The sequence below is a fragment of the Vombatus ursinus genome, unplaced genomic scaffold (assembly GCF_900497805.2).
Source record: "Vombatus ursinus unplaced genomic scaffold, bare-nosed wombat genome assembly UNPS02014812.1, whole genome shotgun sequence".
Classification (NCBI taxonomy): domain Eukaryota; kingdom Metazoa; phylum Chordata; class Mammalia; order Diprotodontia; family Vombatidae; genus Vombatus; species Vombatus ursinus.
This window is the reverse complement of record NW_020954590.1, coordinates 52241173-52267465: the sequence shown is the minus strand read 5'-3', so window position 1 is coordinate 52267465 and position 26293 is coordinate 52241173. Positions and strand designations below refer to the sequence as shown.

At 39.6% G+C, this 26293-nt stretch overlaps 1 protein-coding gene across 3 annotated transcripts in view; it reads left to right on the top strand.

The window, feature by feature from the left end:
• Positions 1-26293, top strand: part of LOC114054319 (transmembrane protein 241-like) — a 170157-nt gene that overhangs the window by 332 nt on the left and 143532 nt on the right. For 2 of the 3 annotated variants that reach the window (XM_027877534.1, XM_027877533.1), the window contains exons 2-3: positions 9121-9167; positions 18968-19045. In XM_027877534.1, coding sequence (XP_027733335.1) covers positions 9121-9167; positions 18968-19045 — 125 coding nt within the window. The remainder of the gene's footprint in view (positions 1-9120; positions 9168-18967; positions 19046-26293) is intronic. The other variant, XM_027877535.1, reaches the window with a different exon arrangement.

The window sequence follows — 26293 nt, the reverse complement described above, 5'->3', positions numbered from 1 at the left end:
ACCTCTAAAAATCATGCGTCTATGAACCTAAAAATTTTTGTTTGATTCATAACTTTGGGTCACTTGGCAAAAGAAAAAAAAAGAAAAGGTTCCTAGTCTATTGACCCCTAGAGAATATCAAGATCATTTATATAGTGCTTTATGTGTGTCACAACAATTCTGCTGTTCTTAGACCCATTTTACAGATTTGGTCTAACTGATGCTGAAAGAGGTTTAAATGACTTGCCAAGGTCACACAGCTAATGTGACTAAGGTAGGATTCAAATTCCGGTATTCCAGATTCCCAGGTCCTACAATCTAGCCTCTGTACACCTAGTGGTTAGGGTAAGGGTGAGAATGAAGAGTCCTCTCTTTTTGGAAAAGTGGAAAAACAGATTAATTACAAGCTGCCCCAGGAGCAGCCTATCATGGTGAAGAGAGCACTGGACTTTGAGCCAGGAAAAATCTAGGTTCAATACCTACCAGTGATACCTGTTATCTGTGGAGACCCTGACCAAGTTACTAATCCTTTTCTGCCTCAGTTTTCTCAGCAGTAAAATGAGATCAGACTTGATGATTGGTCACTTTGGTCTTCTCCAGCTCCTATCTTTTTCTTCCTCAAAGTCATTACCTGTGTATGCCACTGAATATCTCTTGGTAAAGCAATCTCGTAGAAGTAATAAAAGCATGTATTGTCTCCACTCCCATTCCTCTAAAAAAAACCCAACAAAACAGGGACTCGACCCTTTTTTGTGTGTCTGCCCTTTAGCACTTTGGTGAAGCCTATAAATACCTTAACATTTTTACATGCATAAAATGGAAAAGCAACTGTATTTATATGTTATTCATAGCGCCTACCTCCTAAGGTTGTTTTGAGGATCAAAAGAAATGATATTTGTAAAGCAATTATCACGGTGCCTGCCACACTCCGTTGTTGCTCAGTCTTCCTGACCCCTTTTTGAGGTTTTCTTGTCAAAGATACTGTGGTAGTTTGTAATTTCTTTCTCCAGTTCATTTACAGAAAAGGAAACTGAGGCAAACAGGGTTAACAGATTTGCCCAGGGACACACAGCTAGGAAGTGTTTGAAGTCGGATTTGAACTCAGATCTTCCTAACTCCTGGTGCAGCGCTTTATCCACTGGGCCGCATTGCTGCTGTGCCTGCCACATAGTAAGCGCTATGTAAGTTATCAAAATTTTTTTTTTCAAAAGTTCGTGAACCCCAAGTTAAGAATTGTCTCCTAAACAGACTTTTTCAACTCCTCTGATAATTCTTGCTCTGCCTACCCTCAGGGCTGTACTGAAGAAAATCTACTGTGTAGACCTTGCTGTGGCAATGAGACCTGCTCTGAATCTCTAATTACTAACCCATTTTTGGCAACCCTTCCCCAGGTGTTTTAAGTTAGACAATCATATCAAATTTTAAATATGAATTCTCATTTTAAATCAATTAAGTATTGTCACATGGCATAGTTAGGAAGTTTGAGGCTTGTCAGGAAGCAAGAATAAGGTGGCAGTTGGATAAAGTTTGGAAATTATTATTCCATACAGGCTTTACAAGCTATTAAACGACAGATCAAAACAAGGGTATCTTTCCTAGATGCAAGAAGATCTTAGGTCAGAGTTGGTTTTAGGACCAGTAAAGGGAAGAATATGTGGTCTTGTGGGCATTCGCTGAGGAGTCTGCCTTCAACAAAATAGTTTTTTTCTTTTTTTATTAATTAATTTATTTTTAGTTTTCAACATTCACTTCCATAAGCTTTTTTTTTTTTTTTCCCTTAAGGATAGGCAGTGGAGTTAAGTGACTTGCCCAGGGACACACAGCTAGTGTTATGTGTCTGAGGTCACATTTGAACTCAGGTCCTCCTGAATCCAGGGCCGGTGCTCAATCTACTGCGCCACCTAGCTTGGATTTTAAATTTTCTCCCCCTTCCTCCCCACGATGGTGTATAATCTGATATGGGCTTTACTTATACATTCCTATTAAACACATTTTCACATTAGTCATGTTGTAAGGAACCAATAGGAGGAACCACAAGAAAAGAAACAAAACAAAACAGAAGGAAAAAAAAAAGCAAATGGTATGCTTCCATTCAGACTCCTCCACAGGTCTTTTCTGCAGGTGGATAGCATTTTCCATCGTAAGTCTTTTGGAGTTGTCTTAGATCCTTGCATTGTTGAGAAGAGCCAAGTCTATCGAAGTCAGTCATTGCACAATGTAGCTGTTACTGTGTATAGTGTTCTCCTGGTTCTGCTCACTTTCAGCAAAATTATTTAATAAGACTTAGACCTGGCATGGCCTGAAGTTAGGCTAAAGGGATCAAATATAGCCATCCTCTTCTTTTACAAAAGAATAAACACGTGCCTCAACGGATTAAGAGATTTGCCTAAGTTACAAAGGCCTTTGGTCCAGATTCAACCTCTGCTCCTCTATCTCCAGATCCAAAACCCTTTTCACACTGACACCTGGCTGCCTTGGCGTCTGCTGAGCCCTTTCCCATTTCTTTGCTCCCCTCTTTTTTCAGATTTCTAGCTTGGATCCTCCTTTGTATCTGCCCCTTCCCAGCCTTCCTCCCCTGTCCCAATTCTGACCTCCGGTTAAGTCATTAGTTATTTGATTCTGTGTTTCATTGTAGAGTAGAGAGCTAGGGAGGTGGTTCCTTTTTTTTAATTGTCCCAAGCGCTGTGGAGTGTCTTAATAAATATTTATTGAATTCGTGAATGAGCAAAAAACCTCACATTTCCTCACTACAGTCCTATGAGGTAGATAAGGTTAATGTTTCATTGTCCCCGTTTTACAGATAAAGAAAAAAGCTTACAGTGGTTAAGTGGCTTTTGCATATTTTCACAGCTAGGAAGTCTTAGCTGGAATTAAAATCTGGGTTTGCTGTCTCCAAGCCTTAAGCTCGTTTTAAAAATTCTAAATGTAAATATAAAAAAAGTATTTCCATATTCATTGCAGAATATGAAAAGAGGATTTCCTATGAAATAATGAATCTCTTATTCTCTTTCCATTTGGAAGAGGAATAAGTGTTGATTAAAGTTAAAAATACATTTTGTACTTGCTATTATTATCCTCATTTATTTGAGGAAACTGAGGCAGATACAGGTTAAGTGACTTATTATACAAGGTCGAATTGTTAGTAAGTCCTTGAGGCTAGATTTGAACTTGAGTCTTCCTGACCCCTGGCTTAGCATTCTATCTCAACTGTGCTGCCTTAACTGCCTCTATTAAGGTAAGATTTCTAGCAGACATTATGCCTTAGTGGAAATCAAAGCCATATATTTCTCTTCCAAGAGCATTTGCATTTTAATTTAAATGGCAGGATACTTACCTTCCCAGGCTGTTGTGAGGATCAAATGAGATATTTCCTGAAATGTAGTAAGTGCTTAATAAATGTTTATTTCCTTCCTTCCTGTAGTTCTAATGGACATTCCAACCTAGTTATTATTCAGTATCAAATTAAGTATTTTTTACTCATAAGAAATAGCAACCTTCTCCAGCCTTTTCCTGTTCTTTACCACCCATAAGTTAAACTAAAATCTTTTTTGTTAAAGAAAAAAAAATCCATTGTGTACAGAATAATGGTCTTTTCTTAATGAAAAGACCTTATTAAAAAAAATGCTAAAATCTTTTCTCTTTAATAGTCTTACATTTCATTTCTTATATTAAAGATTTGTACATGTTCTTCATCTGAGAGCACTATTTTCAAATCACTTTCATTCTCTAGTTATAAAAGTATTTTTAGTAAAATATTTTAATATATTCAGGTTGTTATGTTGAAGAGTTATGGAAAGTTGCAAATTCAGTGTAAATGTCTAAAATATCAAATAAAGGAGATTGCTTTACCTTGCTAGTCAATTTTTCTCTAGTTTTCTGTAGTCACTTTTCTCTTTTTTTTTTAGGCATTTGGGGTTAAGTGACTTGCCCAGGGTCACACAGCTAGTAAGTGTTAAGTGTTTGGTCTGAGGCTGGATTTGAACTCAGGTCCTCCTGACTCCAGGGCCAGAGCTTTAGCCACTCCACTACCTAGCTGCCTCAATTTTCTCCTTTCTTAAACATTAAACACCCCACCTTAAACATTATTAGCAAAAGAACACAGATCTTATGATTTTTTTAACATGTAAAACAAGTACCTATAGTTGGATTGAAAGCTGTTGAACTGTCAAAGATCTCTCCGTGACTAATAATTTCTTTGTTACTTTTATAGGCTGGCACTGTTTCAAGGAAGCAAGATTTTTTTTTTAAAGATGAATATGATCTGTCTAAGCACCATATATCATAGAAGTTCAGAGTGTAAAAAATTTAGACTTAAAAGATGTTAAGAGGTGGGAAATGTGGGGCATGAAGTATGGCTTCCAAAGGTGTTACCCCTCCCCTGCCCCAGGGAATTGGAGAAAAAATCAGAAAATGTCACTTATTGAAATAGAAAAACTATTAATAATAAACATAAATAGGAATGTTTTCCAATAACATAGAAGGGGTAGAAAACACTTTCCTGATCTTGTGTTTAGGCCTTAGTGAAACTTTTTTTTTTTTGCTTAGGCAATCAGGGGTTAAGTGACTTGCCTAGGGTCACACAGCTAGTAAGTATCAAGTGTCTGAGACTGGATTTGAACTCAGGTCCTCCTGACTCCAAGGCCAGAGATCTATCGACTGTGCCACCTAGCTGCCCCTAACACTTTTTTTTTTTAAAGGAGAGAAAGAGGTTCTTTGGAACTGTAAACTAGAACTATTCAACCTATGGACTGTTTCACCTATTGGACCCTTAATTGGACTAGAGACAGGACAGAATCCATAACATGGTATTATTAGAGGCATCTGGGTGGCACAGTGTTGTGCTGGGCCTGGAGTCAGGAAGATCTTTGTTCAAATATGACCTCATGCACTCAATGGACAAGTCACTTAACTCTCTCTGCCTCAGTTTCCTCAACTGTAAAAGGGAAATAGTAACTTCCCAGGGTTGTTGTGAGGAGCAAATTAAAAAGATTACTAATTGAGAATTTGTCTTCATGTACCTTATGGGTGAGTGTAAGGACTACAGGAGTTTTCCTGCCCCACTAAGACAATGAGAAGCCCGTCCCTTTTTGTGTAGTGTAGATTCTCACTTTTTCATGTTATAAAGTGAAAATTTCCCAGATGTTTGCTTGTGGCACATTCAGCTTTCACTTAGCATTATATAAATACGTGTGCATATACGTGTGTAAACACGTATGTCCATATTGCTCTTATTCTCATTTCCACACTCACAAGTTAAGAGGCTGCTGAGTTTTTCAGAAGATTTATAGGAACTTTGGTTATCTGTTTATTTATGCTGGACATTACACCTCTTTACTCTCTGACACAGCTGGCTAATGTAGCAGCTGTTTTAGTCATATTTTCATTTAGAACAGAATGATGCACCTTTTGAGAGGAGCCTGGCTTTGTGTTCAAGCCCTGACTCTGATGGGCAGATGTGCAAGTCAGTCGATATCTCAGTGGCCCCCCAAGGAATGTTTTAAGACTCTAAATCTGCATTTGTAGGGGGAGTCCCCTCTTTCCCTACACCACCGATGACTTAGAAGGTGTAGAAAACACGTTAAAATATTCCTTTTTGTTTGTTGAGTCCTTGGTTTTTTTTTTTTTTCATTGTGTCATACTCTTTGTGACCCCTTTTGGGGTTTTCTTGGCAAAGATATTGGAGTGCTTTGCTATTTCCTTCTCCAGCTCATTTTGTAAATGAGGAGCTAGAACCGAGGCAAAGTTAAGTGACTTGCCCAGGGTCACACAGCTAGTAAGTGTCGGAGGTGGGATTTGAACTCATCAAGATGAGTCTTCCTGCCTCCAGACCCAGCACTCTATCCACTGTGCCACCTAGCTGCCCCCTGTATGGCTCCTACTATGTGCCAGGCACTGTGCTAAGCACTTTTACAAATACTGTTTCATTTGACGAATGAACTCATACGTCTGCTGTCCTCCCCCTCCTCCTGCCATGTACCTTTTCTTCTTTTTTTTTCCACGCACCTTTTCTTACAACGCTGTATGTATTTGTCGCAGAGTGATAAGTACTTCCTTGGGATTTATAACCAATGACACCATGCAGAATGATGGGTACTTAGGCAGAGAATCCACTAGGCTGTGACTGAAATTCATATCACATCATCTAGGATTTTCATTTGTACCAGTAGCATCATCTTTTTGCTATGAAAGATGGCCCATCCTAATGTCTTTATGACACATAGAGGTAGGAATCTGTGTTTGCTCTTTCTGTACTTTGTTTCCGTTTTAAAACAGCGTCTCTGTGCCAAGAAGGACCCACAAAGCCCATAATTAAATGAAGGGTCAATCAGTTGGCACTGGCTGGGTGTGTCTGGGGAAAGAATCAACTCCTCACTCTATTTTTGCAGAGTGTGGGTTTTGCAGAGGCATGGGTTCCCCTGATACATGACTAAACCTTGGGGAGAAATTATGGTAATGAATTGGGGCCAAGACAACAGCCAGGCCCTCCTTTCTCTAGACCAGTGGTTCTTCACCTGGGGTCCATGAACTTGTTTTAAAAAAATATTTTGATTACTATATTTTTTATAATTAAATTAATTTATTTTTAGTTTTCAACATTCACTTCCGTAAGATTTTGAATTTTGAATTTTCTCCTCCATGCTCTCCTCCCCCCTCCCCAAGACAGCATGCAATCTGATATAGACCCTACATATACATTCCTATTAAACATATTTTCACATTAGTCATGATGTAAAGAAGAATTAGAACTAATGGGAGGAACCACAAGAAAGAATAAACAAAACAAAACAACAAAAGAAAAGGAGAGCCAATAGTATGCTTCCATCTGCATTTAGACCCCGAAGTTCTTTGTCTGGATGTGAATAACATTTTCCATTGTGAGTCTTTTGGAGTTGTCTTAGATCCTTGCGTTGCTGAGAAGGGCAAAGTCTTTGATTACTGTATTTCAACACAATTGTTTTCCTTGCTAATCCTCTGTGTTTTATTTATACTTTTAAAAACATTATTCTAAGAAGAGGTCCATTGGCTTCACCAGACTGATAAAGGAGTCCATACCACAAGAAAAGATTAAGAACCCCAGGTCTGGAATCTGATGAGTACCAAACCAGAAAGGAAATCCTAATGTCTCATCTATCTCCTTCAGTTCACCCACTTGTACATCACCTCTCTGTCTTTTATCTGAGAAACACAGACATAACCTCCTGTCTCACTGCAGATTTCTAGCTTAAGTGATGCTCTTTAGCAACATGAATTGCTACAGGGGGAAATTTTAAGAATTGTAGATTTCAGTTTCTTTAGAGACTAGAGGCATGTTATATTACTGACACAGTCACAATGGTGAGTATAGCTTTAACGTTTGGAAAGCACTTTAAACAACTAAGTGAGGTAGATGGTAAGTGCTATTAATCCTCATTTTACAGATGAAAAAGGTAGAGAGGTGTCAGAATGGGAGTCAAACTCAGCTTTTCAGACCCTGAGGTCCCCTGGTCTTTTTGGGCAAGCAATAGGCACTGAATAAATATTTATCTTTTAAATTTTAAAATTAATATGTTTTGTTTTTACATCAGCTGCATTTCCAGGTATATCCTCGACCCCTCCCCTTCCCTTCCCTAAGAGTTGTCCCTTGTAACAACGAATGAAAAGGAGGGAAGAAAGCAGTCCAGCAAAGCTAAGCAACACCGTGACTGAATGTAGCAGAACATACTCTGTTCTACCCATAACCTCTTACCTCTGCAAAGAAGGGAGAGCTGCATTTTTCTCATTTTCTCTTCTGAGCCAAGTTTGGTTCTTATTTTTACACGGTTATGTTGTTGTTTTGCTCTCTTGAGAGGCAGCTAGAGGGCATAGGGGATAGATGATGGACCTGGAGTCAGGAAGACCAGAGTTCAGATGTGGCCTCAGACACTTATTAGCTGTGTGACCCAGGGCAAGTCACTTAACCTCTGCCTGCTTCAGTTTCCTCATCTTTAAAATGGGGATGATAATAGCACCTACTTCCCAGGATTGTTGGGAGGATCAAATGAAATAACATATGTAAAGCAAACCTTAAAGCCTTACAAATGTCAAGTTATGATTATGTCCGTTTACATATGTTGTAGTCATTGTGAAGTCCTTGTCTTAAGGAAGGTTGTCCTCAAGGGACCTCTTTTTACTTCCACATTAGGGTAGAAATAACTGGGGCAGCTGAAGAGGTGTGGGTGGGGCAGAATCACACATGTGTACAGCTAGGTGGCGCAGTAGAGCGATGAGCCTGGAGTCAGGAAGAGTCATCTGAGTTCAAATGCAGCCTCAGACACTTACTAGCTGTGTGACCCTGGGCAAGTCACTTAACCCTGTTTGCCTCAGTTTCCTCATCTGTAAAATGAGCTGGGGAAGGAAATGACAGTCCATTCCAATGTTTTTGCCAAGAAAACCACAAAATGGGGTCACAAAGAGTTGGAAAAAATGACTAAACAGCAACACTGAGGTTATGACTTGCCCAGGCTCACTAGCCAATGTGTGTCTGAAGCAGGATTTGAACCCAGGTTTTCTTGACTCCACGGTTAGCTCTCTGTTGACTGTTATGCTTAGGTAATAGCTTTCAATGACTCATTGCTTTGAACCTCCTTGATGGAGGTTTTTATCTTCCTGTGAACTGCTTTTAAGCAGTTTACAAACTTAATGTTTGTTGATTGACATCAATGTGATTTATTATTGCTTGTTGACTGGAGATTAGGTAACTGACCTGAGGTAGACATTATGAAGCTGTTTCAGCTTTTTCCTGGGGGCATTTGAATGTCTGTATTAAGGGGAGTGATTATTTGAAACTTTGGGGCTTTGGGTGATCATTGTACATGGTTCAAGGACAGGACAGAAATGTTGTAAAAGGCAGTATGCCATAGTAGATGGAGAGCTGGCCTTACAGGCATAAAGACTTGGGTTCAGATTCTACCTCTGACACATAGTAGCTGGATTACCTTGGTCAGGAAACCACCTCTCAGTGCTCTAGGTGACTCTCTTAAGGCTGTAAGTTATAGAGACAATACCAGCCTGTCAGTGGAGGATGTTTCTTCACTAGGGAGGAAATCACAGTGAAATTACAGGTTGAGGGATTTCCTTATGGTATATGAGAGATTTATAACATCTATGAACTTTGTTTTTCAGTATGTTCTGTCTGTCTTGAAATTCACCTACCCCACCTTATTCCAAGGGTGAGTACCTTTTAAATACATTTGTATGAAATGCATGGCAGCTAGGTGGCGCCACAGTACACAGAGCACATGTCTTGGAATCAGGAAGACAAATCTTTCTGAGTTCAGATCTGGCCTCAGACATTTAATAACTGTGTGACCCTGGGCAAGTCACTTAACCTGTTTGCCTCAGTTTCCTCATCTGTAAAATGAGCTGGAGAAGGAAATGGCAGACCATTCCAGTTTCTCTGCCAAGAAAATCCCAAATGGGTACACGAAGAGTCAGACACGACTGAAATGACTCAACAACAACAAAAAAGGGATTCTTTGGAAATCCTGATTTAGTCTGCATAATTTCCCCCTTCACTCCTAAATTTAGTTTAGTTCACTTATTACTCTTTTTCTTTCTCTCTCTAGTTTGGGGACCTCACAACTCTTCTAAGCTATAAGAATGAACTTGATTTTTATTAAAATTTTTTACTAGATTTTTTACTTTTATATAACCTTCTGAATATAATTCTTCCTCTTCTCTTACCCAATAAACCATCCCTTATAACAGAAGAGAAAGAAGAAAAGGTGTTCTGTAAAATTAATCAACACATCTATTGAGTCCAAGACTTATTATCCCAGAGCAGGTTTTGACTCTCTCTCTGTCATAATCATTTGCTTTTTAGTGTTTCCTGCCAAAAAGTTGGCCATGTAAGCCACCCTTTTGTACCTTCACTGCTTCTCCTTGGCTCAGTGGTGGCGATGGGAGAGTTAGAATACTCCTTGCTCCCCCCTGCCATTTCCAGGTTCTCTCCCTACCTCTGTCACTCAGTAATTTGTCTTCCTCTGAGGTTCGTGCTGTTCACATCTCCCTCCCAATCAGTATCCTGGTAGCAGTTTTCTACAGACTCCCAGGTCATTCCCCCTTTTTCCTCAATGAATTGGATACCTGGCTTACAGTTTTTCTTTTCTCCCCAACTCCAGCCTCATACTAGGAGACTTCAACATACATATTAATTCTTCCTCAAACATCCTAATCACTCAGTTCTTCAACCTACTCACCTCCCATGAGCTACTCCTCCACTCCACCTGGGCCTCACACAAAGATTATCATATCCTTGGGCTTGCTAAATCCACAAATGTACCACCTCCATGTTCAAGACTTTTGAAATCTCCTTATCTGACTGTAATCTATTGGCTTTTCACCTTTCCCTCTGCCCTCCTTTGCATAACCCTACTTTTTATTTGCACTGCGACCTCTGATCCCTTGACCCCTTAATTCTCTCCCAGGCCATCTCCCCTGCACTAGCCACTGTCTCCTCTTCTGCCCGTGTTGACTCCTTGGTGAATCAATTCAGCTTTACACTGGCCTCCTCCCGTGAGTAGGGCCTAACCCCCTTATTATATTACTGTCTTACTCCCAACCAAGCCTCAGCCTTGGATCACTCCTACCACTTGATGCCTTCATATGTATTACTGAATGAAAGTGGAGAAAATCACACAACTGTTCTGACTGGGTCCGCTACAGATTTATGTTACATAACCTCAACTGGGCCGTCACTGCTGCTAAGCAATCCTCCTTTATCAACCCACTATCCCCCTTTCCACAGCAGTTCTTCCAAACCAACCTTTTCATCCCTCTTCAAACTTCCCATGGCTTCCCCCCTTCCCCCTTCTCAGCAGAGACCCTTGCCTCATAGTTTATAGAAAAAAATTGAGGCAGTTTGCCATGAATTTCCTCTTCTCCCTTCCTCATTTCATCTTATTGAGGTGCATTCACCCACTTTTTCCTCCTTTACCCTTATTTTACATGATGAAGTGGCCTTACTCCTTACCAAGGCTAACCCCTTTACTTGTCCAAGCAATCTCATTCCATCCTGTCTCCTCCAACAGGCTGCCTCCTCTGTCATCCCCACTCTCACTTATTTTCAGTCTCTCCCTCTCTCATTCCCTATTGCCTACCAATGCCCATATCTACCTTACCCTGAAAAAACTCTCATTTGACCCCTCTATCCCTGCTAACTATTGTCCTCTGTCTCTTCTACACTTTGTAGCTAAACTCCTCAAAAAAGGCCATCTACAATAGGTGCTTCTACTTTCTCTACATTCGCTCCCTTCTTAATCCCTTACAATCTGGTTTCTGACCTCATCATTCCACTGAAACTGTTCTCTCCAAAGTTACTAATGATCTCTTAGTTGCCGAGTGCAATGGCCTTTTCTCCGTCTTCATTCTCCTTGACCTCTCTGCAGCCTTTGACACTATTGATAACTCTTCCTTGACACTTTCTTCTCACTAGGTTTTCAGGGCACCAGTTTCTCTTGGTTCTCCTCCTACCTACCTGACTACTCCTCCTCTGTCTCCTTTGCTGGATCCTTATTTACCTAATGCCCTCTAACTGTAGATGTCCATCAAGGTTCTGTCCTGGGCCTTCTTCTCTTCCCCTTCAATGCTGCTTTGCTTCACAGCTTCTAAATCTACCTTTCCTGCCTCGATCTCTCTGTTGATCTCTAATCTCCCATGGATTTAATTACCATCTCCATGCTGATGATTCTCAAATCTATCTTTCCTGCCTCAATCTCTCTGTTGAACTCCAGTCTCACATCTCCAATTGCCTTTTAGACATTTCGAACTGGTTGTCTAGTAAACATCTTAAAGTCAATATGTCCAAAACAGAATTCATTATCTATCTTTCCCCTTAAATCCTCCCTCCTCCCTCCACCTTCCCTATTACTGTAGCTGTAATATCATCCTCCAAGTCTCTCATGCTCACAACCTAGGAGTCATCCTGGATTCCTCTGTCCCATCCCCTGTATGGATATAGTTGTTGCCAAAGCATATAGATTGCACTTTTGTAACATCTCTCAAATACACCCCCTTCTCTTCTCTGACATTGCCACCATCACTCTGGTACAGGCCCTCATCACCTTACACCTGGATTATTGCAATAGCCTGCTTGTGGGTCTGCCTGCCTGAAGTCTCTGCCCACTCCAATCCATCATCCATTCACCTACTGAAGTGATTTTCCAAAAGTACAGTTCCAATCATGTCACTCTGTTACTCAATAAACTCTTGTTGGAGTTGTGAGCCCTATTTTCCTCCTGGATCAAATGCAGAATGCTCTGTTTGGCATTCAAAGCCCTTTGTAACGTAGCCCCCTCCTATCTTTCCAGTCTTCTTACACCTTACTCCCTAACATGTACTCTTGGATCCACTGATACTGGCCTCCTGGCTGTTCCATGAGCAAGACACTTCACCTCTTGGCTCTGGGCATTTTCCCTGGCTGTTAACCCATTGTGAGAATAATTTTGATACCCCTATTCAATTTGATCAGTATCTACTCAGTTCATTGTCGCTTATTGTGTATCAATGATTGTAATAGTAAATTAAGTAGAATAGGATTAAGTTTGAGTGAGTTCTGATAATGATTTTAGGATAAGGATTAGGATTAATTAATCCACTGTATATTGATGATGATATCCATGTGTTGATGATAATGGCTGATAGATTTATACTATGTAGATTTATAGTTTGATATTTAGGCCTGCATTAACATGTGTCATGGATAGGGATAGAGACTTACTGCTCTACTCTACCATTCTTTTCTACCCTGTGTTCTGGAAAACCACAGCTTCCATATCCTTTTGTACCTGATGGTCGTAACAAACAAGTAAAAAGCCTCAGAATCCTATTGCTTAGTCATTGACTAAACACTCATGATTGATGACATGTGGAAAGCTTGATGACTTAACTATAGTGATTGATGGACATCTCCCTTGAGCATATGGGAGTTCCTTCCTTTGGCTATTTCCTGTAGTCAAACGTGGAGTTTCCACTTTCTCCCCTTGACCAATCTGTAACTTTCCCTTTTTTGGAATTGGCCAATTGAAGAATTGTACCACCCCATTGTATTTTTAGTACTCTTATTCTCCATAAATATGCCTGGCCATTGGACAGAAAGGGGTCAATGACTGCAGAGGCAAGTTTTGAATCCAGTTTCTTTTTCTTTTTTTACATAGTATTTTATTTTTTCCCCCAGTTACATGTCAAGAAAATTATTAGCATTCATTTTTACAAGATTTGAGTTCCAAATTTTTCTCTCCCCCTCCTTTCCTTCCTCTCTTCTGAAAATGGTAGACAGTTTGATATAGTTTATACATGTGCTATCATGTAAAACATATTTCCATTTTAGTCACAGTTGTGAAAGAAGAAACAGATCAAAAGAAAAAAAAACATGAGAAAGAATAAAGTAAGTGAAAAAAATATGCTTCGATCTTCATTCAGAGTCCATCAGTTCTTTATCTGTTTATGGATAGTATTTTCCTTCATGAGTCCTTTGTACTTGTCCTGGAGCGTTGTGTAGCTGAGAAGAGCTGAGTCACTCATAGTGGATCATCACACAGTGTTGCTGATGCTGTGTATAATGTTTTCTTGGTTCTGCTCATTTCACTCTGCATCATTTTGTACAAGTCTTTCTAGGTTTTTCTGAAATCTGCCTTTTCATCATTTCTTTACTTCTTTCTTTCTTTCTTTTTTTTTTGGTAGATTTTATTTTATTTTATTTTAATTTTTTTTTTATATTTAGCATGTGTTTTTACAACTTTGGGTTACAAATTTTCTTCCTTCCTCCCTCCTCACCCATGAAAAGGCAAGCATCTTGATACAGGTGATAGATGTGTAGTCATGCAAAACACTTCCATAGTGGTCCTGTTGTGAAAAACTAAGTATATTTCCCTTCATCCTATCCTACCCCCCATTTATTCTATTCTCTCTTTTGACCCTGTCCCTCCTCAGAAGTGTTTGCTTCTGATTATCCCCTTCCCCAATCTGCCCTCCCCTTTATCAACCCCCTGCTCTCTTGTCCCCTTCCCTCCTTATTTTCCTGTAGGGTAAGAAAGATTTCCATACCCCATTGTGTATGTTATTCCCTCCTTAAGCCAAGTCCTATCAGAACAAGATTCACTCATTCCCTCTCACCTTCTCCCATTTCCCCTCCACTATAAAAGCCTTTTCTTGTCTGTTTCATGTGAGATAACTTAACCCATTCTACTTCTCCCTTTCTCCTTCTCCCAGTATAATGCTCTCTCACCCCTTAATTTTATTTTCCGGATATCACCCCTTCATCTTCAACTCACCCTGTGCCCTCTATCTATCTATCTATCTATCTATCTATCTATCTATCTATCTATCTATCCATACATATAATTTTTCCCTCCCACTACCCTAATACTGACAAAGGACTCATAAGTTACAAATATCATCTTTCCATGCAGGAATGTAAACAGTTCAACCTTAATAAGTCTCTTATGATTTCTCTTTCCTGTTTACCTCTTCCATGTTTCACTTGAGTCTTGTATTTGAAAGTCAAATTTTATATTCAGCTCTGATCTTTTCCTCAGGAATGCTTGAAAGTCCCCTCTTTCATTGAACGACCATTTTTTACCCTGAAGGATTATACTCAGTTTTGCTGGGTCGGTGATTCTTGGTTGTAATCCTATCTCCTTTGCCCTCTGGAATATCATACTCCATGCCCTCCGGTCCCTTAATGTAGAAGCTCCTAAATCTTGTGTTATCCTGATTGTGTTTCCACAATACTTGAATTGTTTCTTTCTGGCTGCCTACAATATTTTCTCCTTGACCTGGGAAATCTGGAATTTGGCTACAATATTCCTAGGAGTTTTCCTTTGGGGATCTCTTTCAGGAGGTGATTGGTGGATTCTTTTAATTTCTATTTTGCCCTCTGGTTCTAAAATATCAGGGCAGTTTTCCTTGATCATTTCTTGAAAGATGATGTCTAGGCTCTTTTTTTGATCATGGCTTTCAGATAGTCCAATAATTTTTGAGTTCTCTCTCCTGGATCTATTTTCTAGGTCAGTTGTTTTTCCAATGAGATGTTTCACATTCTCTTCTATTTTTTCATTCTTTTGGATTAGTTTTACAGTGCCTTGATTTCTCATAGAGTTACTAGCTTCCAGTTGCTCCATTTTAATTTTTTTTTTTAGGCAATTGGGGTTAAGTAACTTGCCCAGGGTCACACAGCTAGTAAGTGTCAAGTGTTTGGTTTGAGGCCAGATTTGAACTCAGGTCCTCCTGACTTCAGGGCCAGTGCTCTATCCACTGCACCACCTAGCTGCCTCCTCCATTCTAATTTTTAAGGAAGTATTTTCTTCAGTAAGCTTTTGGACTTCCTCTTCCATTTGGCCAGTTTTGCTTTTTAGGGCATTCTTCTCCTCATTGGCTTTTTGGACCTCTTTTGCCATTTGGGTTAGGCTATTTTTTAAGGTGTTATTTTCTTCAGTATTTTTTTGGGGTCTCCTTTAGCATCACTCTCACTTTTTCCTCTACTTTTCTTGCTTGCTTCTCAAAATCCTTTTTGAGCTCTTCCATGACCTGGGACCAATTCATATTTTTCTTGGAGGCTTTGGATGTAAGAGCTTTGGCTTCATTGTCTTCTTCTGGTTGTATGTTCTGATCTTCTTTGTCACCAAAGAAGATAATATAGTCTGACTATTTTTTCACTGTTTGCTCATGATCCCCGCCAATTACTTGAGTTATAAACTCTTTGTTAAGGTAGGGGTCTGTTTCCAGTGTGGAGAATGTATTGTCCCAAGCTTCAGGGGTTTTGTGCAGCTGTTTTCAGAGATACTTCTAGGGACCTGTAAATTTTCAGTTCTTCCAAGGTGCTGTGAGGTGTTTACTCCTTTCCTGTCCTGTGCTCTGGTCTATGAGTGACCACAAGCACTCTTTTCTGCCTTGGAACTGTGAAGAGGATTTCCTCTCCACAGCCACCACAAGCTCCACCATGCCAGCGCTCCTTCTCGCCCCAGGACCACTACCCAGAACCGCAACCCAGATCCAAGCATGGGCAAAGCAAGAGAATCCTGCACTAGCAGAGAGATCCCTGCAATCCCTTTCTGATCAGCCACTCGATTCCCCCTCAGTCTGTGGGCTGGAAGCTCAGGAGGCAGCCACTGCCCCAGGGCCAAGCTCAGGGAATGGGGCTGGGACCCTGCACTTCTCTTTCACCACTGCAGAAACAGACTTTTCCCACTGACCTTCTAAGTTGTCTTTGGCATTCATGGATTGAGAAGCCTGGAAACCACCACAGTTGCCTGTGATTCAGTCCTCTGAGGCCTGCTCCAGGTTCGCTGTGGCCTGCACGCTCACACTGAACTATACTCCTCTCCCAACCCGGCGCGATATACCTTTCCAATCAACCATCCAGGTTGAATTGGGCTGGAAATTTGTTTCACTTTGTCTTTTTATGGGTTCTGCTGCTTTAGAATTTGTTTAGAGCCATTTTTTATTTGGAGGGGTTTGGGGGAGAACTCAAGCAAGTCACTGCTTTTATGCCACCATCTTGGCTCTGCCCCCCGAAACCTTTTTATCATTTCTTATTGCACAATAGTATTCCATTACATTCATATACCACAGATTGTTCAGCCATTCCCCAATTGATAGGTATCTCCTTAATTTCTAATATTTTGCCACCACGGAAAAGGGCTGCTATATTTTTGCACATGTAGGTTGGATCCACTTTTTTTTTTGGTAAGGCAGTTGGGGTTAAGTGACTTGCCCAAGGTCACACAGCTAGTACATGTCAAGTATTTGGTCTGAGGCTGGATTTGAACTCAGGTCTTCCTGACTTCAGGGCCAGTGCTCTATCCACTGCGCCACCTAGCTGCCCCTTGGATCCACTTTCTTAAGCATGAACAGTTTCTCTAATACATTGAAAATTCTCAGAGTGCCTCAGTGACCTTTTGTTGCACATTGAGTTGGAATTTTGGGGTCACACCATGCCTGGAATGTGTTCCCTCCTTTGTTCTGATTGTTGACTTCTTGACTTCCTATGAATCCAAATTAAAATCCTACCTCTTGAAGTCTTCTCCAATCCCTCTTAATTCCAATGATTTCCCTCTTTTAATTATTTCCAATTTATCCTATATTATAGCTCGCTTTGTAGCTATTTGTTTGCATGTTGCCTCCCCTATTAGATTGTAAGCTCCTTGAGGGCAGGGACTATCTTTTGCCTCTTTTTATATTTCCAGAGCTTGGGACAGTACCTGGCACATAATAGGAGCTTAATAAATGTTTATTGATTGATTGAAAAGAACTAAGGGGCAAGGATAATTGAAAAAAATGATCCTTCAAAAGAAGTCTAATACTGTGAATATATCAATATTTCAAAAGATCCATGGTTCCATCTTGTAAGTAATCTCTCTAACAATATAGGTCACTGTGTCCTTGATTGGTGGTCTTCACAAGTTATTGTAGCCAATATTTTCATGAAGACCCTCTCAGAATTTAGTTCATCTAGACCTTAGGTGACAAACAGTGCATGGCTGGACCCCTATTTAACACTTTTCTAAGCTGGGTAGGACCTACCAATGCTTGTTTCTTCAGAAATCTAGGGGTACTTCATGCCGTGGTGAAGCAAAAGAATCATTGATGTAGGACCATCTTATGGGGCTGGAGTCTCATGTAGAATGGAACATCCCTATGATGAGGGAGTTATTTAGTTTTTAGGTATCCACAACTCTGTGAGCATATGGCAATAAGAAACAAAACAAAACAACTGATTACTTAGGTCCTTAGCCACTAAGTACAGTATTGTAGCGATGTCTTTAGCAATTGATGAATCAACAAATATTTATTAAGCATTTACTACTTCAGTGGATGAAATAGTTCCTACTTGCAGGCCCTTATGTTCTACCAGGAGACATCCACATTAAATATGATCTGTGATTGAATTTAGCCCAGCGACCAAAAGTTGTGATGTTCTGTTCAATGTTTCAGAGCACAGAACGTGATTTACTAAACTTGATCTGCTCTGGCTTCAAACTATTTGGACCAGCCCAGTTTGGAGGAGTAAAGAAAGGGCAAAGCTCAGATGCCGACTTGTGTCCTTTTTTGTCCTTTTGTAGTCTTTCACGGCTACTTTTACTTCTGAAAATTAGCTTGTAGAAAGCCACAGGCATAGAGAATACTGAAGATTTTCTTAGTTACTTGATTTGAAACTTGAGAAAATTGAGCTCTTCTAAAATAGACATACTCCAAAAATGTGAATATTTTTATTCCACATGGCAGTCAGAAAAAAAAGGAGTATATCAGCTACTCCTATAGAAGAAAACTGCTAGGGGGAAAAAAACCACACTTGGGAAATGTGGTTTTAGGCAACTTTGTTGTTAAGTACCAAATATTTAGTAGCACAAAAAATGGTTACCATAAATGTAGTGGATTTCTAGTCCTGTGCGTGATAGAAATGATGGTCGTGAAAGTTTCCTGTGTGGTGATGCCAGTCTCCAGGTATGAAATGGAGGGAGGGGAAGGGAATAAGCATTTATTAAGTGCCTAGGTACTGTGCTAAGTGTTTTCAATAACATTTTGTTATTGTTGTTTCAATTTGTTTTCAACAAATAATATCTTATTTAATCCTCACAACAACCGTGTGAGATAGATGTTGTTATTGTCCTGATTTTATAGTTGAGCAAACTGAGGCAAGCAGAGGTTAAGTGAGGCTCACACAGCTAATAAGTGTCTGAGGCCAGATTTGAGCTCCTGACCCAGCGCTCTATCAGCTGCATCACCAATAGCCTCTTTTAAAAGGCTTAAGTTGTGCCTAAAAGTTATAAATTACATAGAAAACTGTTCTCTTCCTGGCCATCTTCTCCCTTGAAAGAGGCATTGACCTCTTTCAAGGAAGGAAATTCATATCTGTAAAATAATTCAATGTGTTTGCATTTGATGTTAGGCCATGAATGTTCTGGGACTATAGACATTAATGACAATAATCGTATCCACTGTGATCTTTCTGTTGATAACTGTGTTATTTCAGGTGGCAGACATTAATTGGTGGACTTTTGCTTCACATTTCTTGGAAACTTGGCTGGGTGGAGATCAACAGCAATTCCAGGTACAGTGAATTCTACCTTAGCATAATTCATAAGCTGCTTATTTTTTAATGTATGTTGCTTTCTTAGGTTTTTCATCTGAGTCTTTGATTTTTAAAAATATAATGGTTTGGGTTTTCTCTGAGACATAAGTTAACTCATAACTGGAATGTGATATAGAGTGTAAGACTTAGATTCATGTATAGTATACTGATGCAATGATTATAACCTGTTTTTAAAGCTGATTTGTTAAAAATATTTTAGAGCTAATAATATTTTTCACTAACTAGAGAATCTACTTTGGTCCTTTTTCACTTTTCCCCATCCTGCCTAAACCCATTCTCTTATTATTTACCATATAACCAGGGTGAAGCTATGATAATAATGCCCAATAACTGACATTTTTGTATCACTTTAAGGTTTGCAGAGCACTCTTTATTCTCTGGCTTATTTTTTTCATAACAACCCTCTGAAATGGGGATACCCATTTTACCTGCAAGTCAAGTTGACAAAAATTTATTAAGTGCACACTAGTGCCAGGCACTGATCTAGGTGCTGAGGATTAAAAGAAAGGCCAAAAAAAATAGTCTTTGTTATTAGGGAGCTCATAGTCTAATTGGAGGAGACAACATGCAAACAATTATGTGCAAACAGGGTATAGACAGGAAAAACTGGATATAATCTCAGAGGAAAGACACAAGCCATTAAAGCAAAAGGTTTCTTATTCAGAAGGTGAGATTTTATCTAAGACCTAAAGAAAGCCAAAGAAGCTAGGAGGCAGAGATAAGGAGTGAGAGAATTCTAGGCATGGAAGCAGCCAGTGAAAAAATCCAGTCCAAAGATGGGTGTCACTGAGTATGTGTATGTGGAAAGGAGCAAGTCATAAGAAGATTGGAAGGGTATGATGGGACCAGGTTTTAAAAGCCAAACATGACTTTATATTTGATCTTGGAGGTGAGAGGGAGCCATTGGAGTTTACTGAGTAGGGAGGTGACATGGGCAGACCTTCACTTTAGGAAGATCAACTCTGGCCTTGGAGTCAGGAGGACCTGAGTTCAAATCCAGCCTTAGACATTTGACACTAGCTGTGTGACCCTGGGCAAGTCACTTAACCCTTATTGCCTCAAAAAAAAAAAGGAAGATCAAATTGACAGCTAGGTGGAAGATGGACTGGAAATGGAGAGAGACCCTTCCTCTTGCTGAAAGGCAGGGAGACCAACCAGTAGGCCATTACAATAGTCCAGGTGTGAGATGATGAGGGCCTGGGCCTGTTCCATGGTGGTGGCAGTGTCAGAGAAGAGAAGTAGGCATATACAGCATTGTTCTTTGTCCTTTGCTCTCAAAGAGGATGAATGACATCAGGAGGGTGATGTCTTGATTTGCAAGTAAATTGGGTTTAAGTGAGGCAGAGCTGTGCAAAGTCATCAGTCTCACTGTCTCCTCCAGAGTCGTCAGCTTTCAGTGGTGAGACATAAGTCAAGACCATTGGCCATGGCTCAGCAGGCATATAGAAGAGGTGTTTTGAAGGCAGAATTGACACGATTTGATTTTTGATTAGATATAGGAGGTTGGTGGTGAGAGAGAGTAAGATGTTGAGAATGACATCTAGGTTAGGAGCCTGGGTGACTAGGAGGGTGATAGTATCCTCAAGAATAATAGAAAAGTTAGAAAGAAGGGAGGCTTTAGGGAGGATAATGAGTTGTTTTGGATTTGTTGAATTTAAGATAACTATGGGAAATTAAGTATGAAATGTCCAATAGTCATTTGGAGATATGAGACTGGAGGTTAGCGCTACTTAAATAGATCTGAGCATCCTTTTGGCATAGAGATAATAATTAAATCCATGGGAGTGGTTGAGATGACCAAGTAAAATAGTATAGAAAGAGAAGAGAGTCCATGGGAGTGGTTGAGATGACCAAGTAAAATAGTATAGAAAGAGAAGAGAACCTTGGGGGGGCACTCATGGTTAGTGGGAGCTACCTGGATGAAAATCTAGTAAAGTAACTGAGGAGTATCCAGAGGTATGAAGAGAATCACAGATTAGAGAAAACCAAGGTTCACTTAGCAAGTAATTCTCAGACATGGGATTCAAACCAAGGTCTCTTCCTGACTCTGTCTGCAGTCTTTCTAGTTTATCCTGTTGCTTTTCTATATGCAAATTAAATTAATGCTTCTCCATTATTAATTTTGTCAGTATAGTAATCTGATTTAGTTAATTCAATCCAACAAATCCGTTTGATAGTCTAAATTATTTTTTTGATTACTTCAGATTAACTGGAGAATTGTTAAATTGCTACCTTCACTCAGCACTAATATAGTGATTTGTATGTAGTAGACACTTAATAAGTGCTTGTTGGATTGGACAAGAAGAATTCATGTGTTTATTACATTCATATTTCTGTGCAAATATAAAAATCCACTGAAAAATCAATAAAGAAAAATCATAAGAAAGGGAGGCTAAGTTTGTTGCTTTTTAAAAAATTGTCTTGGGGCAGCTAGGTGGCGCAGTGGATAGAGCACCAGCCCTGGATTCAGGAGGACCTGAGCTCAAATCTGCCCTCAGAAACGTAACACTTACTAGCTGTGTGACCCTGGGCAAGTCACTTAACCCCATTGCTAGCCCCCCTCCCCCCAAAATTGCCTATTACTTGATTTTTTAAGGTCCTTTTAGATTTTTTTTTTTTTTTTAGCTCAAACGATTGGATGTTGGTTAATTTATAAGCCTCTGCCAAGTGATACTATTGTAGATTGTAAGAGTTAATATACTTCACAAAATGCCTAACTTTACCAGTAGGGAGCAATTATTTACCCTGATAGTATTTGGTCAGTAATAATAAATGAATATTTTCGTGGCATAGTTTTTTTTCAACTTGAAAATTAAGATCTTTTTGGGGTTTTGTAAAGATTGACAAATAGAAATTAAGTACAGGCCTTTCCCATGAAGTTATTTGCTCTTTAAAAGAACACCGTTGTAGCATTACATTTTTGCTTTATAGCAGGTCTTTCAGGGAGCTTCGTATGTCCACAATAAACATTCAGACTTCCTTAGAAAATAAAATTCTGTGAAAAAAATTACTATAAAGAAAGCACTAAGTTTCAGTTTTCAGATGACACAAATTTGAAGAACTGTTGGGACTTCAAGTCAGCAAAGAGGAAAGAGAAAGCTGATTCCAGCTCATAAAAATCAGTGTTAATTCTCCCCTGAAATTTGTGGCCATGTCCCAATAGATTTTAAAGTTGTAATCAAGGGAACTGGAGCTGGGTTGGATTCTAACGATGCTGTTTCTTTTAAAATCGGCTTTCTCAGCTTGATAGTCCAATTATTAATATGTTGAAAATATGTAAGATTTGCAAATATGAGTCAGCCTCTGGCCACATATTGTCCTGATTCCATAAAAGTGACTCTTGCCTGAGTCATTTTCCTTTAAGGCTTATTTGCCAAGGCTGTTGGTCATTAGCAACTAATCCTGGGTGATCACAGAGCCTTCTGTTTTAAGAAAGATAACCGCTGTTTCTTCGGCCACATGTTTGTTGTTATTGTTGTCTACCAGCTGCTGTGGTTGCCAAATCCTTGGAGAACTTTTAATGTGATTTTTCCAACAGATGTTCAATCCCTTGCAGAAATAGTTATGCATTGTAGAGTCGTGATCCTGCGGGAAAGCTGTGACCCATTATGCCTTACGTGGATGTAGTCGACAGTGTTCTGAAGTTATAGTGTTGTTCAAACTCGTTTGGCAATTTGTCCCGTATGAAGATGGAAGAATTAGTCCTATAGAACCCGAGTTCTCAAGCCACTTAAAATTTACATCTAATACTTTTAAAATAATTTACTGTAATTGCTCAAAACTTGAAAAGTTACTTTCAGTCTCATTTGTCATACCATTTTTCAACCACTTTCATGAGATAGAAAATTATTTTGAAGTGAGAGAAATAGTATTGGCTTAACACAAATGCCAATAGAGCTGAAGCTGTGATTTTAGCTAATGTTCCCTTCTCCAGTTAGTGAAAGAAGGTTGCCGACTGATCCAACAGAAGCTTCCCTAACCCTCTTCCTTAATTTTCCATCAGGGGATCTTACTAGAGAACCATTAACATATGTCTTGACTAAAAATCCCAAATTAATAGCTATATTCCTAATAGGCAAGAACAGTTAGCCCGTGAGTTAATTAAGGACCTGTTTATCCTCCTAGAGTAAAGAATAATCCATTGTTTAGTTTAAAGCAAAAGTCTATCTTCATTAAAAACCGTTAATCGTATAATCAATAGATATTTGTTAGGCACCTACCATGTGCCAGTCACTGTGTTATGTGCTAGGGATCCAAAGATAAAAGTGAAACAGTTTCTGCGCTCGAGGAACTTACATTCTAAATGAGGAAGTCAAGACATACAAAAGGTATTTGTGTGAGAGATACAAGATAATTTGAAGGGAAGGCACTAGTAGCTAGGGGTGTTAGGAAAATGTACAAGGTGGCTTTTGTGCTGAGCCTTGAGGGAAATTATGGATTCTGAAGGCATATTCCAGGCTTGGGGAGCAGTTAGGGCAAAAGCATGGAGACCGTTAATGGAGTGCCATATATGAGGAACAGTAAGAAAACCAATTTGGCTGGACTGACAATGTGCGAAGGAAAGTAATATGTAAATAAATCTGGAAAACTAGGTTAGGGTCAGGTTATGAAGGGCTTTAACTACCAATATAGGAGTTTATATTTGATCCCGTAGGTAATAGGGAAGTGCTGGAGTTTATTGAGTGACATGGTCTGACTTGTGGTTTTATATTATTTTGATAGCTGTTTGAGTCTTACCACTAGATAATAATGGTGTGAGTTTCCACAAGTAAGTTTGAGTTTCATTATTGTTTCATAACATTGACCTTTGGTGTGGGTCTTATGATAGTAAATGATTATCTTTTTTTTCCCTTAACATTGATTTAAAATTTTTGAATTCCAAATTATCTCCCTCTTTCCAGTCCCTACCCCACCCATTGGTAAGGCAAGCAATTTGATACTCATTATACATGCAAAGTCAAGCAAAACATGATTCTGTATTAGCCATGTTGCAAAAAAAAAAAAAAAAAGCAAGAAAAATAAAAAAGTAGGAAAAAAAAAACACGCTTCAGTCCACACTGAGTTCATCAGTTATCTCTGTGGAGGTGGATAACATTTTCCTGAAAGAGTCCTTTGGAACTGTCATGGATCATTGTATTGATCAGAGCAGCTAACTCTTTCACAGTTGATCATCATTACTATGTTGCTGTTACTGTGTACGATAGTCTTCTGGTTCTACTCACTTCATTTTTATCAGTTCATACATGTCTTCCCAGGTTTCGATTATCCTTTTTTTTTTTTTTTAACAAAGGCAAACAGGACACAGATGTATGAATTTGCTATAGCTTTTTTGTTGTAACACAGTGTGTCTCATCCTGTTCCACTGAACTTGGAATTCTGCCAAATAGTCCAAGAGGTTTTTACAAAGAGAAGAGTTGTCATGGTGGACAAGCATGCTCAGCAAACTGGGATGCTTCTGTTGGTTTTTTTCTGTTAAGTGGTGCTACAGCTGCTGCTCAGCCTAGGGGGGCAGGAATAGAAGTATCTGTGACATAGCACCTGATGATTTGGAACAGACTACAGTTATCTTTTCCACATCTTGGGGGTTAGGGGAATGGCACCCCTGTGATCTGGAAAATCTGTGTAAAATTTTTTGGCCCTCCTTTCATACCAGAGAAGAAGTCTGAATTATTATGGTATTAAAAGATAAAATATGTTGATATTATGCATATATTTTATGCATTTCTGAGTTTCTAAACTTTTTCTGTGTTGTCTACTGGCCTTTGTGTGTCATCTATGGTTTCTGCAAAACTCCCCCCAAAATTCCCATTTTATGCCTACCTGCGATATATTGAAGCCATGATGGAAAAGTCTTTATGTGGAAAGGATAACTGGAGACTTCCTCCGGCCTCCAGTGCCTGTTTTAATTAAGGCTGCTGGCAGATGCAGGGACTTGGGCCTGAGGTGAAGGCTGGGCTGGGCTGGCCTGAGCAGCATCTCCAGTTCCCAACACCTGGGGCAACAGTGGGAGCAGTAGCACCAGGGTTGCCCCAGATGGTCCAGTCTCTGGCCCCTGAATCTGTGGTCTGATGTGATGTTTTTGCCGCTGAAGCCAAGGTACTTTTGTGGGAGGAAAGAAGAGTTCCTGGCATATATGTTCTTGTCACTATAAACTGCTTGGCTGCATTGTAGTTTGGAGGATGAAACTGGAAGGGAGCATTAGATACAATTAGGGGCCTGTGGTCCTCTCTCACAGCCCCTCAGTCTTTTCACACTATGGCAATTCTTGCCTTTTTTCTATTTTCCCAGCTGTATTCCCATTACTCTCATTTTCTTTGACTGATTCCCAAGTCCTCATTTTCTCCCCCATTTCCTTTTTTTCTCTGACATTCCTTCACTCCTTACTTTGTTTATTTGTTCTACTTTCCCTTTTGCCCAGCTCCTCCTTATTAATTTTCACAGGGCCCCCCCTACGAGAGTTAGGGAAGGCACTTTCTAAATTCTCCTTATTTTCAGCCATAGTCAGTCTCCATAGTCGGTCTCCTCCTGCAATGGATCTTGAGAGAATAGGATTGGTTGTTCTTTCCTTCAGGTCCACACTGACCCAGAGTAAATTGCCAAATTAGGGGCATCCTTTCCTGCTGGTCTTCTGGAGAATCTCTTCCATGGGAAGACACACAGTCATGATCCTTATGGAATCCCCTTTTGATATTCTACTCCCTTCTGCCCATGAACTTCTTCCTGAGAGTGTGAAGCCTTTTCTTCTTGGTTACAAGGAAAGTGTTTATCTTTTTTTTTTTTTAAGAGGCACTCAGGGTAAAGTGACTTGTCCAGGGTCACACAGCTAGTAAGTGTCTGAGGCCACATTTGAACTCTGATCCTCCTGACTATAGGGCCCCCGTTCTTTCCACTAGCTAGGCACCAGCTAGTTGCCTTTTTATCTTTCTTTTAAAAACTATTTATTTTGTTCTTCCACTGGCAAAAAGTAAGCATTTTTGTAAAAAATTTTTTTTTACTTTTACTACTCGGTTGCTTCCAAAATTTGGTTTAAAACAAAAGGTTCTTACCACTAAAAAATGATAAAGTTACTTCTATAACATATAAAAATAGCAATTACTTTTTTAAAAAATTAATTTATTTTGATTTATCAACAATCACTTCCATATGCTTTTGAGTTTAAAAATTTTCTCCCCCTTTCTCCCCACCACCCTCCCCAAGACGGCACAC